Below are 19,440 nucleotides of genomic sequence, written 5' to 3'. Positions count from 1 at the left end.
TATGCTGTGCGAATCCTCATCTGGCTACATCTGGAATACGGTGTTATACACAGGAAAAGGGACACAATTCAACCCCAGATACAGCCATTATGGATTGGCAACATCTTCAGTGCTATCCTTCATTGAGCCATTGCTAAGTAAGGGCTATTGTGTCACAACTGACAACTTCTAAACCTCTCCTGAGCTTTATGAGTTCCTTTTGCAACACAGAACAGATGCCTATAGAACCGTTAGGTCTAGCCGGCACAACCTGCCTTCACTGTTTGCAAAAGGGAAGCTGAAGACAGGAGAAATTGTTGCCTGGCAGAAAGGCAAGATGATGGCCCTGAGATGGCGTGACATGAAAGATGTGTGCCTGATGAGTACTGTCCATGATGCCTCCACTGTTCTGGTACACACAAAACGTGGAAAAGAAGTGATGAAGCCACAGGTGGTGATTTACTACAACAACACCATGGGAGGTGTCAACAGAGCTGACCAAGCCATGACATTCTACACAGCGATGAGGAAACAGCAAAGGAAGTACTACAAGAAGATTTTCAGGCATCTTGTTGAGCAGTGCCTATAGAATGCCTACATTCTGTAGAAAAAAAATTGTCAGAGGCCTGTGAATCATTCAGACTTCATTTTGCAAGTTTCCAAATGCATAGTCAAGAACCACCAAACACCATCAGTGGCTATGAATAGACCTGGACGTCGTGCTTCCACCGTTGTCAACCCAGAACGCCTGACCGGTCGTCACTTCCCTGAATACATCCCACCAACCCAGAAAAAGGCAGCACCTACAAGGATGTGCGTGGTTTGCTGCTTCTGATCACTCTGTGTCATTCAAATTCCCCTTCTTATCACTCTGTGCTTTTTTTCCACTGTACGGCAGTTAGGACAGGGAACAGCAGGGGGCGCTGTGCCAGCTTCTTATGCTCTGCACTGCAGCCAGGAGGAGACACACGCTGCTGCCAGAGAGGAGAGGAGACACACGTTGCAGCCAGCGAGGAGAAGAGACACACGCAGGATCGGGTATCGGGTAAGTATCTTATTTTAATTATTTTATAACACATTTGTCGTATAGGACGCACCAACTTTCCCCCCCCCAGTTTTGGGGAAGAAAAAGTGTGTCTTATACGGCAAAAAAGTACATTGTTGTGGTCTATTATTTCATTATTTTTTATAATTATGATTTTATAATTTTATAATTTATAATTATTATTTTATAATTATGTATTATATTATAATTTCTGATTATAATATAATAATTAAATATAATTATATACCCGGGAGTTAATCCTAAGAATTACAGGCCCACAAAATAAACAAAAATTTGTATGCAAAAAAAAATAGGATCACTTTTTGCATCAAAAAACTGACAGAATTAGAATGCTAGGGGGGTTAACCTAGGACAGAGATTCTACTGTGTAAGCGATATCTATTCTGAAAATCTAAGGCAGTCTGTTTCAGTGATACAGTAACCAATGTAAGCCTCTATAACATTCTTTAAATACATATAACAATTTCTATCAACAGCAATTGGAGATAGATTACATAGGTGTTAGGTTTTCAATTATTTATCTCTACCAAACCAAATTCTTTAACCAATTATGTGATATCTGTATAATTGATTTTGTGATTATCTTTACAATGTATGTACAGGTTTATTCTCTGCTATGAACCCATCGAACCTTAACAAATATATATATATATATATATATATATATATATATATATAACTATCATGATATAGTTATTGACATATATCGATTTTCTTTGCAGTTGCTATTATATTCTCCGAATCCCCTGAGGAAGCCCCAAAGGGGGAAAGGAGAATAATAATTATAGAATCAAGCATTTTGTTGGATCATGGTGTTGTTGGATCATGGTTGGATCATCGTCACATGGTTTATTATGTTTATAAGATTTTAATGTATTTTGTAGTACAATATAGTGGTAATCTTTTAACATACTTTCAGTGCCACTTTAAAAGCCTCCTCTTGCTTTCTTCTCTTCTCCTTTTTCCCTGAATATTCTAATTTAGAGGCTTAACTGTCTGGATTTCACACCTAACTTTTTTTTATTATAAACTTCCAAGGGTTTAATTGGCTAATTAGGATTGGAGAGGTCTCAGCATTATCAGTATAAGGGGCTAGTGCTGTAGATAAATACCTTTTTAGCAGGAGGCAGGGTAATACCTGCCCACCTTTCATTTTCAGCCAACTACACAGTACCCCATAGTTCACAATTTCAAGATAAAATCTCAGTGCTCTAGTGTAAATGTTAAGCCTTCACACACCATCCAGCTCCATATAAAGCAAGTAAAGTAGTAGCATTGAAAATAGAAGTCAGTAGGAATAATAACCAAAAATATAATATATACAATAAAATATAATAAAATAATTGATATACACTTGAATGCAGGCTTTTGATTAGAACTATATACCTCGGCTTTCAGTTTTTAGAAAACTCAAACTTGTTTTTTTACTAGTCTGAATAGTATTACATTACGCATTTGCAGTTTTATATAGGGAGTTGTTTAGGGGTTGCAGCAGAAGTTTTAGTTCAAAAATATCTACACTGCTAAGAAAATTGCTGCTTACTGCACAGACAGCTAGGGGAAACTGTGATTTGTGACAATACTTATGATTCCTCCGGTTTCTCTAAAGGTAACTGGAAATCACAGGGGGTCATTGTCAGCATCAAAATCAACCTCTGAAAACCTTAATGATACAGTACTGGATCTGAATTATCTTCACATGGAGGCAAACGTCCTATGTTTAATTTTCCTCAAAAACCTCCTTCATTGTGTCCATTTCAAGACTCCACTACAGCCATGTGGGCTAATATTGTCACAGTTATATTACATATTATGGTATGATATATATAAATATTTTTGTATCCAAAAGAACATTGCAAGTGCAAATAAGTAGAAATACATATTCATATAAATAGGATTTAAAATACCCATACAATAAGGATGTGTATACATCAGTAGTGCTTAACAAAAAGAAAATGGTATAACATTTATGAATTGTACATGTTTCAGTAATACTAATGACTAACACAAAACACTAAGGTTTTATGCATTTTCGAAATGTCAATGCAAAAAAAAAACACTGTACACATTTTGGAATGGAATGTAAGCTATGGATTAAAAACAATAAGGCCTCTTTAAATTAGATGTTATAAAATTAGTTACCATCACCTCTAAACCTCATTTTGTTCTGCCCTGCAGTAAACTTCCATCATAAGGGTAATAATATAGAAAATATAGTTAATTAAAACAGATATTTAAAGAATACTTAATATACGAAAGTGCAAAGCAGCAAGGAAGAAATTGATTTCATTACCAGACATGACAAACAGACCAGCATTGTACTGCTCATACAGCCGATTGTTCATAACATTTTTAAAATTATCTGAATAGGCAGAAAGCCATGAGATGAGCGGTGAACAGGTGCCTTGGGGTCATAAATCATAATAAAGAGCTCGACAAGATGACAGAGACTAACAAGGTAATTATAACTTAAACACTGTAACGTGTAAAGAATTAACCATACTTCTTCAGCTTTCAGTCCTTTAATTTCTACACAAATATTCAGGTTTTCAAGCTAGGAAAATGCAATTACATTCCTATTACCTGTATACTATTACCAACAGTCCGAAGAAAGTCTGTGTCTGTTGCTTTACAGATTTGTATTTTATTGATTTTTTCCATGTTTTTAATCCATTTATTTGCCTGGCCTTGAGGGTCAATCATAAGAGGCCATCGCAGAGCTGATGTCACAATAATGGCATTTTCTAAGGAAAAACTGAGGCAGACGTTAGTTCATGTATGTCTGATTCTTTCATATTTATCCCATATTTACCCACAATTTGTTGTAAAGCCGAATAGCTAACATACTTATCTTTTGGCAGCCCATGAAATTGCCATTCCATTATTTTCACAGGATCTCCTAAGGTGCTTGAGAGTGCAAATCCATCAGAGACAGGAATGTGTTTGTCTCTACACATTTTGAACCATTTTTTTAATATTTCCTTAAGGCAAAAAAAGAAATGAATACTAGTTAGTGACAGCAAAACGTGATTTTGATAAATATTAGTTAGTTTTTCTGCACATGTTTTTCATGTCTTGCTGTTTTTGTAAATTAGCTATTTTTCTTACTACTTAAATTTTTGTCTCCCCTTTACCTTTTCTTTTATACATAGATTGCTGGTCATCATTATTAAACAGATGCAAACATGATACTTCATTATACTTAGTGATTTGGGGATAAATTTGGGGATAAATTGGTAGCATGGTGGCTCAGAGGTTAGCACTCTTGCCTTTGCAGAGCTAGGTCCCAGGTTCAAATCCTGGCCAGGGTACTATCTGCAACAACATTCCATTTAGACTTAGCTACACTGGTTCACAGTTCAAAGTTGAAGTTAAATTAGTCAAGATATTTTTGAATCATAATGCATTAATACATTGGCCCCAAGTATAGAAATAAAACTTAGATTTTATTCTATCAACCAAGATGCCCAAATGGTCCAGCAAGACTTTGTTGATCCCAACAAAAAAATCATAATTACAGCCAACATTTCTGGGTGTCAACTGTCTGTGTAATAAGGGCTTTAATGTTGACTATGAATTTAAAAGGTTAAAGAGCAAAAAATTATAGTAAAATTGTCAATATTAAGTTGCAAGATTTTACTCATATAATATTTTTATATATTAATATTAATTTTTGTTTAACAAAGATGCCCAAAACCTTGCCTGGAAGAATAGTTTCTTTATTTTACTCGTCTGCATTGTCTGGCTGCAACATCTACACTACTCCAGAAAAGTTTCTTGATTGTTGGATTTTTATAAAACTAATTTTGAATTTTACCCATCTTTTAGGAGTATTTAATTATTTTTACCTGGTAATCCTGCAAAAACACTTTGTTAAAACATTTTGCTCCCTGATTCGTACTATAAACAGGTTTTATGATCATCATCATCATTATTATTTTACTAAAGTAAAACACAAAGACATACTTAACAAGCATGTTGATTTATATCTGCCATCTTCATTGGCCAAGTCAGAAATATGCAAATCCTGCTAACATACAGGCAAAACGTCTTTTTGCTTTCTTCTGCCATGAAATTACTGTTAATAGATTTTATTAGATGGACTTTAGTTACCCTTTAAACTACAACACCCACCTGGAATGTCCTTAAGTCTATATTTGTATACAATCATACTGTAATTCTTTTTCCATATTTAAACTGTGTGCTTAGTGTTTACTGCCAGCACATTTTTCTGCTTCGCAAAGCGTGATAATTTTGTTTTTGTTTTTTTATCAAAGCCATCCAGATAGAACAGCTACTGCTACACTATGAAAAATGGAGCAAATGTACTGTTGCAAATAAAACCATAGGATGATTCTGGAGGACAGTGGCTATTTACACTACTACTCATTATGTTAATTATGTACCCCTATCTCTAGAATGGTCAATTCTATGTGCCCCACTATCACTCTGGTTACCAAAAAATAATTCTGCATAAGTGGCTTGACCACATCCACTGATTTTAGGGCTTTTTAAGAGGAAAATAGCAAACTGACAAAGATATTAGGGTGATGAAACAACAGATAATAGATACTTTTGTACAAACATCTTGGAAGCTAATAATAACTAGATGGCATTTGGCTCAACCTAAATTGTTCTACTTTAGATCTCATTCTGCTGTCTGTACAATTTTAATACTTTATGATTTGCTTTAAAAAAAAAAAAGAAAAGAAAATCCTCAGAAGATAACTGCACTTTAGGATAAAGTGAGTAATACTATTGACCCCTTCCCTGAGCTCAAATAACCCACCAGCCCCCTCGACTGATAACCCACCTGATCTCTCATACTTACCAAAATTGTATAGCTGTTATTTCACTTTTTGTGTGCATAAAATGCAGCAGTCGTCACTGTCACTGTGTGAAAATTACAGACCTGTAGCCCAAAGTAAAGGCCCTCATAATCTTGCATCTCAACTGTATCAACATGCATTAACCCACTAACAACTCTCATCCCTACAATCCATCATAAATGTTGCACTTAGTTGTATCTCTACAAATTTCTACACTTTGGGCCTGATTTATGAAAGCTCCCCAAGGCTGGAGAAAATACACTTTCATCAGTGAAGCTGGGTGATCCAGCAAACTTGAAAAAGATTTCCTAAATAATTTGCTATTTGCTAGCCAATTTTTTAAATCCTGGACCAAATCCATTCCAGGTTTGCTGGATCTCCCAGCTTCACAGGTGAAAGTGTATCCTCTCCAGCCTTGGGAAGCTTTATTGAATCAGGCCCTTTCTTTCACTTATATAGGACTTTAAATTCAAACTCCCACTTACATTTCTCATTTCATAGAAAAACACACCCCTAGCCACCCTCTCTGCTCATGCAAAAACCTACTGATGTCCTCCCCACTTATAACCTGTTCCTATGTACGACTCAAAGACTTTCTCAAAGCTGCTCCCACTTGCTCTACCTCCCTCCCTCATCCTAATAGGCTGACCCACCTTTAACACATTCAAAAAGGACCTCAAAATCCACCTTTTTTAACTAGCTTGACCATCCCCTACCTAACATATTGTACGTTTCTTGTCTCTTAGATTGTATGCTTGTTTAGACCAGGTCCTCTTCGCCAAGTTCACCAGTTTGTACTGCATTTCAGTGGTTAATATGTTGATGCTTAATTTATAATTTTTTTAATAATATTATTATTATTGTTATTATTAAACAGGATTTATATAGCACCAACATATTACGCAGCACTGTACATTAAATAGGGGAAAGACGAATACAGACATTGACACAGGAGGGGAAAACCCTGCCCCAAAGAGCTTACAATCTAGGAGGTGGGGGAAGTAATACACAATAGGAAGAGAGATATGTAATCTGCGGAGAAGAAAGAGGGTTCGTTTAGGAGATGCAAGTAAATGGGATAACTGTACCTCATCTAAAAGATAAGAAAATAAAATAAGTAAATGAGACCTCTAATTTTTTGATAATTTTATAACTGTTGCAGTCAAGTATACATCTTACCATACATGCCATAAATTTAGGTTTAGAATTTTTACCAGACTGTTAATACCTCAGAATCACATACCTGTCTAAATTCTGAAGTAAATGAGCCCAAATAGGCCACAATACCAGCACTTAGCAACATATCTCCAACAATGTTCTGGTACGTATCTCCCAGTTGTGTGGCTATGCTTCTCCACCGCTGTTTTTCCCCACCAAGTCCATTAATTAGCTTTTCTGCTCGGTCCAGCTTCAACCTTAAATAATTAACAAATATGTTGTGAAAATAACTCTGACTGCTTTATGAACATTTCTGTAACAGCACGGGTATTTTCTTCTTAATCGCATTGCCATACAAAGGTTGCTATCCAGCTGGTATTTTTGTACAAGAGCCAGTTGACAGGATAATTTACTGGAAATGATTAGGTTAGTATTTTCAGATTCAGCAAGTACTGTACATGTAGCTTAATTTATAGCCTGGCTATGAATGTGTTCTCATACAACAGTTTATAATGTTTTTAACACTATATTTTAAACACATATATATATATATATATATATATATATTCCATATTTTGATTTTTGGTGAAAAAAAGTAAAAAAAAATGTTGTTTGTAATTATGAGGCTTAGTGCTGCCCCTCTTACCCTGCAAGTCTTTTCTTATGGTCATTTTCTGGTGTATGAGACCTGGTAAGGGGGTTTATAATTGCTACGTGTATCAATTCAAGAAGTCTTCTCATTCAATGTGGAGGGGCAGAAACAACAAGTATACAAGGTAAAGCAGGAAGTATCACCAAGTATGCCAGATCACCAGACCCACATGGAATATATGCATGAAGTCATTATAATTTTTGGAATAAAGTACTATCTTGATAATACTTAATTTATTTCCAATTTATAGTAAATACAGCCCTTAAGACTATGTTTGTGCAATATGTCACAGTGGCTGAGACATTGACAAGTAGGACCACAAATTGCAAACAACAAAAAGAGAGTACACTTTCAAAATTGTTATCTAATCTGACCATCATACATAGTGAAATATGTATTTTTTAATAAATGATATATTTATATTAGGCAGTATTATCAGCTACCTATGCAAGAACTGCAGACAAGATGAAAGAGTATAAAAAAAACAAGATCTGAAGTTCTAAATCAAAGAAAGAGTTCTTTGATTGAGAAAGCATTTCTGTTATCATTTCCTTTTCAATCCAGTATTAGCAACCTGAATATATTTCCATGTTCTACTGTATATCAGCTAAATCAGTTAACTTTGCACCCTACTGCTTTCTTTGTGAAGGCAGTGTGTTCTTTCTCTGACCTACATTTTTATAATTGTATAATTACCAAACTTATGTGTTCTGTACTGCAATTAGTGGCGATGTGAAGCAGCTATTTTGTTATATATGAAATACACAAAGCAGTTATCATATTTAGGTAAGCAAGTTTCAAATATGTTGACTGATTTTCTAAACATAAAAAGACTTTGTCTATCAAAATGTTAGAAAAAAAATTGTTTTTGTAGCAATACACCAAGTAAACTGACTCTAACCTGAAAGGGAATATGATAAATGGAGAACAAAGGTGGGATTTCTTCAGCTGTTAAAGGGCAGTACTGACAATTATTATATCACTCTGAATTCTAAAGTATTTTGCTCCATTCAGGTTGGAGAAATATGTGCAGAACAATAGGTGCAATAAAATCAAAGAGAGTTGGTAGACCTGAGAACTTTAGTTAAGTGGAAATGTTTTCCTAATGGTTCTTGTAGATGTAAACCCTGACTGGATGACATTTAGTTTCCTAAAATCCCTGTGTATAACAATTGCCAGTTTTTTAAAAGAAATAAAGTTTTCACCTTCTTTCATCTTTTTCTGCATATCAATACTGTTGACCTACTTCAGTCTCTTTGCAGCCAAATTACTGTCTACATCCAAGTATTCCAGCAACAGCTCCATTACTCAGGGTGGGTTCCCAGACAGTGGCAACAGTGGAATAATTTTATTTTGTATACTTCTTTTAGGAAGTATTTAACACACATTAACAAGGGCAATTAGAGGGAGAGTTTTTTCACCTTATAACAGGGAGGTTGGCAGAGAGAAGGAAGTTGTTTTTTACACTACAGATATACCAAAATTCTTTTAAAAGCCTATTTACCTGACCAAATGGGACCAATGTTAGTGTAAGATTCTATAATACCTTGGTAAAAACTTCATGTCATGCCCTATATTGTAACATTGGGAAAGGGAGGGGAAAAAACTGGGAGTCATATAGGTTTACAATGCAAATGCAATCAGGTTCTGCATGCAAAGGTGTCCGCCGTGAACAAATTGGAGGTAAAAGCAAAATGACAGTGACATGAGGCAATGAGAACTGACCTAATCACTCTGCTGCTGTTTATTCATTGTCCAGTTGGAGGGCTGGAGGTGGTGAGAGAACACTGCAGAATTCTTGTAAGTGGTGTCAGCCACTTGGGTGTGCTGTGTATAATTTGCAATGATGGATGGATAGAAATACACATACTTTGGCAGATAAAACAGCACTTTTATATATATTCAGCCGTGTATTACCCTGGTTGCCTGAAGTTCAACTTTAATTTATCAGCTGCTACTACCCTACCATGGGCCAATCATCTCTGATTGCCTTTTGGTTAGAAAAAGCCACTGCAGAGGATAAAGTGCATTCAACACAACCACCAATACATTATTCATTTATTGTTAGCCTTTGACTGTAGATGGCATAAAAAATTGCCCACTTTTTTATCAGTGGCTGCAAATAATACATAAATTTGCCTATATTGTCCTGAAGTCAGTGTAAAATTTTTAGTGATATTTTTAGTCATATTTTATGTGAATAACAACGGTTACCAATTGTGTATACTTACTAAAAGCTGATCTGCAAAAAGAAAATCTACCCCCCCATCAACTAAACAATTACATAAAAATGCCAAAAAAGCCCATGGTCATGTGATGCTGCACTCATCTGCTTACAACAGGCAGAATTCTATTTCCAGTGTTTATGTTACTGCCTGCAAATAGATGTAGACAAAGAAATACCTGCCTGAAAAAAAACATAGGCATCAATACCAGTAGGGGGGTTTATGAGATGTTTCGTTTTTGTCCAGCGATGAGTTAGAACTAATATGATACTAACGAATATCAAGTCTATTGTTATTGTTAAAAAAAGATCTAAATTTTACACAATATATGCAACTGAGACAAATCAAAGTTTAAAATCTAATGTGACAGCTTGCTGTAACCATGGAAATACTTTTTGTTAGACGTGTAATAATTACTTACTTTGTCATATTAATATTTTCTTCCAGGACTCTTTTCTCAGACAGTTTCTGGGACAATTGATCCTGCAGGCCTTTCAGTTTGGCAGTCACCTCTTTGAGCTCTTCTCTTTTGATTTTCAGATTCTGCATGTGAATTTTCAGATCTGCCTCTGCAGCTTCAAGTCTTTGACGCTTTGGTGCCACAATCTATAGCAAAAGAAATGTAAATGGAGCTTGCATAATTGCTACCTTTCTTATATTTGTAATTGTAATAAATTATAGTCAGCAATAACTGTACATTCTTCCCATAGTTAAAGAATATATTTTAGTTAAAGCTGAAAATTAGGCATAGAAACACATACAGTGTCCCTGCTTATTATTTCAATGTTTCTGGGGTTGCTGTATTTCACCGCTATTACCCTTGGTCAGTATTCTAGTGACTGATTTTTATCTTTTTCACTTTATTTAATGACATTCAAATACACCCAGTGTTGTTTTTTTATATACAGCTACCACATTTAGACCTGCCTTGGAAATTTTAATTCAATTGGAGAAACAGCAGACAGAGCATGAGTTACATAGCACACACCTAAGAAAACTAACTCCAAACACTTTCTTTAAAAGATCTTTTTTATTGCAAGGTTGATTTCTCTGTGGTTACCTCCTATTGTGAACAGTCTATTTTGTTATGCAAAGCATGCTAAGCTAAGAGCCCATTTTGCATGTTTTAGTAAAATCTTTGCGTTAGACAGGTCTGGAGCATACAGGATCATAGAGGAGGGCCAGCATGACTGTGAGGGCCAGGTAGCAGGCAGGGAAAGGGTTAAGGGATTTAAGGTAGGGTTGATTAACGGTCGAGGAAGGGAGGGTAAAGTTGACATAGGGGTAGGGGTGGGATAAAAGGTTATGAAGTGAAGAGTGTGAAGAAGGGGGTTTAATCGTTAGATGGGTCAGGTTGAAGAAAGTTTCTCACTCTCCTGCCCAATTGGTTAGGAGTGATTTGCAGCGGTGAGGTCCTTGAGGGTAGTTGGTTTGGGAGTGGTATCAGTGAGGGTTGGAAATCCATCTTTGGTGTGGAGTTCTCTGGATTGTGGTGAAAAAAAGGTATAGTTGGAATGATTGGCGGTGAGGACTGTGAATTTTGGGGATATCATTCCCGAGCTGGTTGGGGTTACGGCTGGGAACATATACATCCTAATGGTGCAGATCCAAAATGAAGGGTTATTGGATGGGGAGAGGCCTTCAAGGACCAGTAATCTGATAGTTTTAAGGGAATGTAAAGTTAAATGGGGGGGGGGGTGTAGGTTGTTATGTTATTGATGGTGTTGTTGTATGTATAGTTATACTTAATTAATAATATTGTTAAATTTTTAATGTTATTTAAAGTTTTTTAAAAATGTATTTGTTTGTAATGAAATTTGAAATAAAAAAATGTAATTAAACCACTTTATTGTTTGTGTAGGTTTTTGTGTGAGTTGGAAGTTGGGGGGTGGGGGGAGGTAGGTACTGAATGCGATTCTGCCTTGCCACAGTTATGCATTTTTTACGGGCATGGAATTTCTTAAGTTTATCACAGACATTATCTGCCATATTGATTCATACGTTTACCTGATTGGTGAATAGATGGGAATAAATAGCCACTAGCAACAGTAATATCTCAGAATGATGATTACACATGACCAGGTGAATTCATTGACTGATACATTTTGTTCCCCCAAAGAATGACCGGTAGTGATAAAGATATCATGTACCAAGAATTAACATGTAATCATAGACCTCACTAAAGGTAAAAAGGTCTGCTTGGCAAAATAATTCACTGTTCCACTTAAAATATTTAGCACTTTTCTGACAAATAGAGGACCCTGTGCCTTACCTTTAGGCACATTACATGCATAAAACAGGAGCTGACCAGAATGGATTTCTCTTGATATGGTCAAGTGTCTAATCATTTCTGACAAGGTGATGAGACAAATGGCCTTTAACAGAAAAGATTTGGATGGTGCAAAGGTCTACTAGTTGAATTATGTTTCAGAAATAAAATGCACATATATCCTTTAAAATGATATATTTTTATGGTTGAGTAAGCAATTCTGTACAAATATGTGTTTTAAAAATCACAGACTAGAGATCTGAAAACACCTGCGGAGGGCAATGTGCTTTGAACTGTATTACTTTTTTTCAAATTGATTCAACGGTGCATGCAATGTGAAAATGTGAACATGACATGTTTGTGATTTTCTATGTTTAGCTGATCTAAAACTTTTGCATTGATAACCTTTTTGAAAGACTGATCAGTATCTTATTTTTTAAGATCATAGCTAAATTATGGAAAAAGCCATATCTTAGGGAGGCACAACAATAACTAGAAATATTTGTGAAGATTAAAAACAGGTTTTTGTTGGTGAGAGGAGGGGGAGAATATTTGAAAAGTAGTGGTCATTAAATGAATGCATTATAAAATGTAATGGATTATAAAATGTTACACTTGCTTTAAAAAATATTACATTGCATCTATCTTGTAGAAGCAGCAGATGTGAGACTTTGAAGGTTAAATATTTAGCATATTGAGAAATTGGCTTAATACCAAGGCTGAAGCCTGGTGAACATTCAGAGGTTACAGTGAACAATGAATGAACAATAAAGTATAAACGCAAAAAATGTGCACCAAAAATGCTTGCTACTGCATAAGGGTAAAGGGTTAACGTGGCCGAATGTGCTCCAGCTCCCAGTATAAAAAGTTACTCATCTGTATAAAATATACCTTACTAAGCCCTTTTCTTTTTCTATGCAAAAGTATTTTGTTAAACATTCTACTCTACCTATTACATTGTGTACTGTAATAGCAGAACTGTGTAAATAACATCAACATTGTAAACTTTTAAACTTCCTTTAGCATAGTAACTTCTTATTTCCTATTTCTTTGTATACATTTATTGTGTATATTCAATTTCATAAGAGAGAGTTAACCTATCTAACCTACATAACAGGATGAATGACAGCTCCCTCTAGCCATTTGGCAGTATATTTTGAGCTGGGACCAATGCTCCCATAAAAGCTAATATCATGATGTTAAATGTGTTAAGTTTAATTTTGTGATGTTCAGTTGCACACTAATGTAAATCATCACAGTGTGTTACAATTTAGTACATTTTCTCCATATGATCGCTTCTATTGAAAATGTTCAGAACCATACTAGTATAAAAAAATGTGTGTTCTGTTACAAGCAGTCTGTTTGCTGCAGACCTCCTGCCTGAATGATGACTTTGCAAGAATAATCATGTATCTGTCTGACACAAATACATTTAAATAGTTTATATCCAAACAGTGATTTCACTATCCAGACCATGAAGGGCACTGAAACAAACTGATCATTAAAAAAAATATCTATCCGTGCTATGACATTTAACATTACAGTTCCTAGGAAAAAAATACCTCATAAAAATGTATCTGGGGCTGTATTAATAATAAAATGTATTGATATCGCCTACATATTATGCAGTGTTTTACAAAGTCTATAATCATGTCATGAACTGTCCCTCTATAAAAAAAACTGACTAATAAAAAAAAATAAAAATAAAAGCTCAAGTTTTATTTTCTAGTGTTGAACATTTAGTATAAACTTATTTTGACCTTAAGGTTTAAGAAATGCTGGCCTTTTCTAGTGTATTTCAGTTGCAATGAATGAAAATAATAAAAGACAGGCATGAGACATCACTGATGAAGATATTAAAAAAGAGTCTGGATTATATGGACAGTACTGAAATAAAGGCTGATATTCTGTGACGGATAATCAACAAAGAGTGACACACCAATGAGAGATCTGCTTTCAGCTTGGGATCGTAGTAATCAAACTGTCATCCTTCAGGCAGCAAACAAAAGAAGTTTGCCGGTGAGATAACATATAAAAGATCCCCTGGGAACATAACCATGCATTATATTGGCTTCCCCACACAACACTGCACATATTCTTTTATTAACCCTGATGTATCTGCAAACACTGTCATTTACACCTGGTTACAAATATATTGAAAGTTCATATGTATCATATATATATATATATATATATATATATATATATATATATATATATGAGAGAGAAAAAGATTCTGAATACATATGGTATATAATTTTTTTTAAATGTATTCAGGATTGTTAGTTGTAACCTTATTTTTTCTTACCTGCTAATAATTGTCACCAATAGAAAGAACTGGTTACAGCAGAGGCAAAAGGGGTAACATCCTTTTATTTTTTACATGCCCCCTATATAAGAAAAAATGATCATGAAAGATTTTGAAATGTGTATATACAGTTGTTGATTGTCCAAGGACAGGATGGGAGGCATAAAAGTTTTGGAACCACCCTGTTCTAGTTTGATAATCCCATTCGGGGTGTCAGGAAGTGTGCACAAGTGTTGTTTTTTTATTTATATCATTTCTTTGGAATTACTGAGGTAGTAAAAACTTTAAAGCCATAGTATATGTTGAAGACAATTGGTGTTGAAATCTCCTAGCCATGTTTATTGATGGTTGCCCCAGCTTGACATATATGGACTAAAGTTAGAAGCCAGAAGAGACAATAGTATCCCATGATGTCACATCCCTTCACTTCAATGTCAACTTCAGAGGATTTTGAGCTTGTGAGAAGGTATCTGCAAATAAGGCTTTTGACAGTTTAACAAAATTTAAACCAGACCAAACATATTCCTTGATTTAACACTGCCTATTTCAAGTACAAGGATAGAGTCTGCAGAAAAAAACATGTCTGTGCTGTGGGATTACAAGTATTTTACATTGTAGCCATACTGTACACAGAGGAGGTAGACAAGATATTCCTTAACTCTTTCAGAAAAATAAAACCAGAGCCATTGCTTCAAGTATGTGTATGGTACGCAGGTTATATACCATCTTTCAAGCCCAGCCATACACAAAGACAAAAACCTTGAACATTCTAAAGGACTATTGCCAAAATACAAAATAAGTAACTTGGTATATGAAGTTTACTTAGGGATGCAAGTACCTGCACACCTGGCAGACAAAACAGCCTCTCAGCAAATAAAATGCCTAACACAGAGAGCAAAATTGTATAGATCATGACTGAACACTGTTCCTATAGCTTAGTGGAAATGGACATTCTTTTAAGGACAATGAAGTGTACATTTTAGACAGATAGGAGGACTACATTGCAAAAGACATTAAAGAGGCCATGCATGTCAAGCTAGAACAATCACCACTGAAAAGGGGTAGGGACCTTCAGCATCTTCCACATACAATGGTATTTTTATCTTTACATTGGCAATAAGACAACAATTCATAGCTTAAATAATTGCAATCAATTAACTAATACTTATGCCGATTCCTGACATGGGGATGGAATTATGCAATCAAAATAGGGTAATACACAACATCTGTCTTATCAGATTGCATGGTGATTGAATTATGTTGTTCTACCCATGTGAAAATGTTTTCCTTGGGACTCTTTTGGACTCACAGAGAAAGTGGCTCATACAAGCTACAAAATATCGGCAACACTGCCAGAACAGGTCCATTTAAATATGGGCAACTACTACTAGATATATATGACAATCAGTTTGTAAAGAAGACTAGGTTTGATAACAAAGTCTAGCATTACTCACATTTTTTTCAGTTTGTGTTTAGATTTTTATTTGCTGGGAGGAGGAAAAAAGGCAAGGTTGTGTTTCATGTCTATATTACCACACCATCCGGGGAGAGTTCCCGCTTTTTGCATTGAAAAAAGAAAAAAATCAGGGATTTCCTTTTAAAACTACTAGCATAGTCCACGTGGTAACCATTTTTCCCAATTTTCTGACATGAGAACCAGTACACGTTATAGAAAAGTACACACTCATGCAATACCCTCAATGAAATGGACCATGAAGAATTAACATGGCAAAAATGATTGTTTTCACAATGACATGTAAGCATTAGTTTTAAAAAAACAAAATTGGTATCACTTGACTTGATTTGTTCAATGGGTAAATATGTTTTGGTGTAACGTTTGGACAGGCTACCTATGAGCTTTATTACTACCATGCTATCTAAAGTGAAACTTGAGTGTATTTAAAATGCTAACAGAAAGTCTTTTATTGCACGAAATACTTTATATGTTTCTTCCGTGCTCAATTCTTCTTATCCTCCTGCTAACAAGTTTCTTTAGTTCTGTTCACTGTTCTGTACAAGTACGCCTCAGTGTACAATCTCAGCCTGCTTTCCAGGCTGACCAATCAACACACCAAAGCTATAAGAAAACTGGGCAATTATGTCAGCAGCAATTAAGGAGATCACATATCACATTGAGCCTGAATTAATAAAGCTCTCCAAGGCTGGAAAGAATAAACTTCATCAGTGAACTTGGAATGGATCTGGTCTAGGATTCAAAACATTTCCTAGCAAATAGCAAAGAAAGACTTTCCAATAGAAGGAAACTTCCAAAAGACTCCAATAGAAGAATTTACCAAGCCATATATTAAAACTGGTGACAAACTCCTTTCTACTTAAGGAGTCATTGGTAAAATGGGAGGAAGGTATTGCTTTCTTAAATTTTAGCAAAGGCAATTTGTTTATTTCCTTCAGTTTAACTGCATTTGTTTGTATAAATCACTACTGAAGTTTTTTTTTCAGTATAATTTTATTACTTTAATCATTATGTTTTTTTGTTTTTTTTTTGTTAAATCAGTAAAGATAGTTTTTTATTTTCATATTTAATGCATTGTGAAAATGCCTTTAAATTTGCAATATGAACAGTTACCTAGCACTACATCACAATAAAGAAAACTGAAATCAAGAATTGCTTAATATCAAGATACACGGTCATATTTATTATATTGTTTGATAGAGGAAATACTTTTTGTTGTTTATAGCAGTGTTCTCATTTTTATTTACACACAAAATACATTAGCTCAGTGTTTTTAAAACTTTTTAACACTGGAAACCCTCACAATAATTTTCAGGTCTTTAGAGAACCCCTACTATAATAACTACATCCACAGCTCACAATACATTAGCATTGTCATTAGTATTGAGCAACAGTGGAAAGAATGTCCTGGACAGTGGGAAGATGGGCCCTTCCAATAGACAAAAAGATCATTGGTGTCAATTAAATCAACCTGCTCAAGGAAGTCTAGCAATGTCTTGTTGAACCCTGGTTGGGAAACCCTGATCCAACTATTGTGTGCAACAAAAACAATGTGTTTCTACAAGAAAACTAACACGACACCAATTTTATAAAATTGTAAGAGAATTTACAGAAACAAATAAGAGACTATATATGTCATTAGAGATCTCATCAGAAAATCATAATTTAATATTTTTATTCTGTATAGTGGCATACAACATTCTATTGGTAATCTACCTATGATGACATTAAGTAGCGTCATATCACTAATAAACTATGATCCTGTTTAAATAAAGAAAGACAGCAAAGTTTAAAATTCTATATTGGTTTGTGATGGCCTTCCATAACACCTCAGCCCTAACAGTTGATCCATTACCATGTCACCCAGATGGCCAGAGGGGCTTGTTAATTGCAATGAAATGATTTACTGATGCTTAATTAACCAGTTTAAATTTTTCCAGCTGTCACTGTGTGATAACAAAATATAGTAAAATCTACAATACTATTACACCTATGCTCTTAATTATTGTTTGATAGACAGCCTAATGGTAACCTACATCTTATGAATAAAATAACACATTTAAAGCACCTAAAAGTAGGGAGTAATATGCTATTATGAAATGATAATATTTACATAAATTATATTACTATATTTTTGTATATGGTATAGTTATATTATCCATTACACTATATGTTACTGACAATTGTAAAACTATTATACTACGTAAGTATGTATTCAAGAATATGGGGATGCCTTGTATCTATACGATATTAACATTCATCTCACCAGTGCTTTGCCTATACAAATTTAACAAGATGAAACTTTGATGCTTACGAAGATTCTTAGGACACAGTCGTTACCTTGGCAACCTTGTCATAGACTTCAATGGCCCTGACCCAGCTACAAAGCCCTTCACAGGCTGAAGAGACATTCTTAATGACAGCTGGCTGGAATTCCGGATTGCTGATAAAATCTCTTCTTATCTGGGCAATAACCTTTGTTGGGATATTGTCTTTATCAAATTCCTAGGAAACAGGAGATCAGCAATTAATAACAAACTCGCTTTCTTATATGGCAAAATGATGTTATACTAATTAGAAAAATGAATAATACACAGAAATCATTGATGTTAAATGCTACTGTAAAGGTCAAACAAAAGTGTTTTGTAACATAAAGTGATCTGCAGTTTTATACTTAATGTCAACATGTGCAAATGATATCTATTTATTTGTATTTTATTTGCCAATTGTTTCCCCACACTATTTCTTAGACATGGATTCACTTCAAATGCTTTACACATTCACTATTGATAGTTTTGCACACTCTGACAATGACAGATACATGAATCGCTAATAAGGTTGGGGATCTGATCACAAGTCCGCCTCACTATTCCCCCTTTGCACACTCAAGGCTAATTCACACTGAAAGTGAGGTCACAATGCATTTACCCCTTCCTCACACCAGGCACCACAATCCCTTGGGGAGACAATACATGTAGCGCCTTCCTACAGCAGTCTCATGGGGAATGAATAGGGGCTGCAGTGAGCAGTACTAGTACTAATACCATTCACTGCTGCCAGCTGTCACGTGTGCAGACATTAGTTCTTTAAGAACCAGTGCTCAATCAGCTTGTAAGGTGCCAGTCACAGGGAGCCACACAAAGCCAAAGGATGAAGAGGAAGGTGTGAACACACCCTCACTGTTTGCCATTATATCACATACCTGCACACACAGCTCAAATGCAGTGTGCTTTAAATGATAGTCATTTCTAAGTGATCTAAATCAAAAATCTAATGTTTGATTCCAAATCTTTCAATTTGAACAAACTGTTGATTTAATAGGGTAAAACAAAGCAGGCTTTGCAATAGAATAATATTGTCTTTACTCACCTGCTGAGATGGTCAATGAGATGCAGAAAATGTGACCTTTATGCAAATCACATGAAAATGTTATTTAAATTTCACTGACTTGAAACTGAACTATACAGAGTTTGATTGGCT

At 35.0% G+C, this 19,440-nt stretch overlaps 1 protein-coding gene across 1 annotated transcript in view; it reads right to left on the bottom strand.

The window, feature by feature from the left end:
* Nucleotides 1–19,440, bottom strand: part of LOC140323815 (dynein axonemal heavy chain 3-like) — a 333,376-nt gene that overhangs the window by 116,577 nt on the left and 197,359 nt on the right. Inside the window, exons 31-35 of the mRNA XM_072401190.1 lie at nucleotides 18,301–18,465; nucleotides 10,331–10,515; nucleotides 7,118–7,289; nucleotides 3,893–4,026; nucleotides 3,629–3,800 (exon numbers count right to left, since the gene is read on the bottom strand). Coding sequence (XP_072257291.1) covers nucleotides 3,629–3,800; nucleotides 3,893–4,026; nucleotides 7,118–7,289; nucleotides 10,331–10,515; nucleotides 18,301–18,465 — 828 coding nt within the window. The remainder of the gene's footprint in view (nucleotides 1–3,628; nucleotides 3,801–3,892; nucleotides 4,027–7,117; nucleotides 7,290–10,330; nucleotides 10,516–18,300; nucleotides 18,466–19,440) is intronic.

The sequence above is a fragment of the Pyxicephalus adspersus genome, chromosome 2 (genome assembly GCF_032062135.1).
Source record: "Pyxicephalus adspersus chromosome 2, UCB_Pads_2.0, whole genome shotgun sequence".
NCBI classification, from domain to species: domain Eukaryota; kingdom Metazoa; phylum Chordata; class Amphibia; order Anura; family Pyxicephalidae; genus Pyxicephalus; species Pyxicephalus adspersus.
This window is presented reverse-complemented; position numbering and strand designations above follow the sequence as displayed.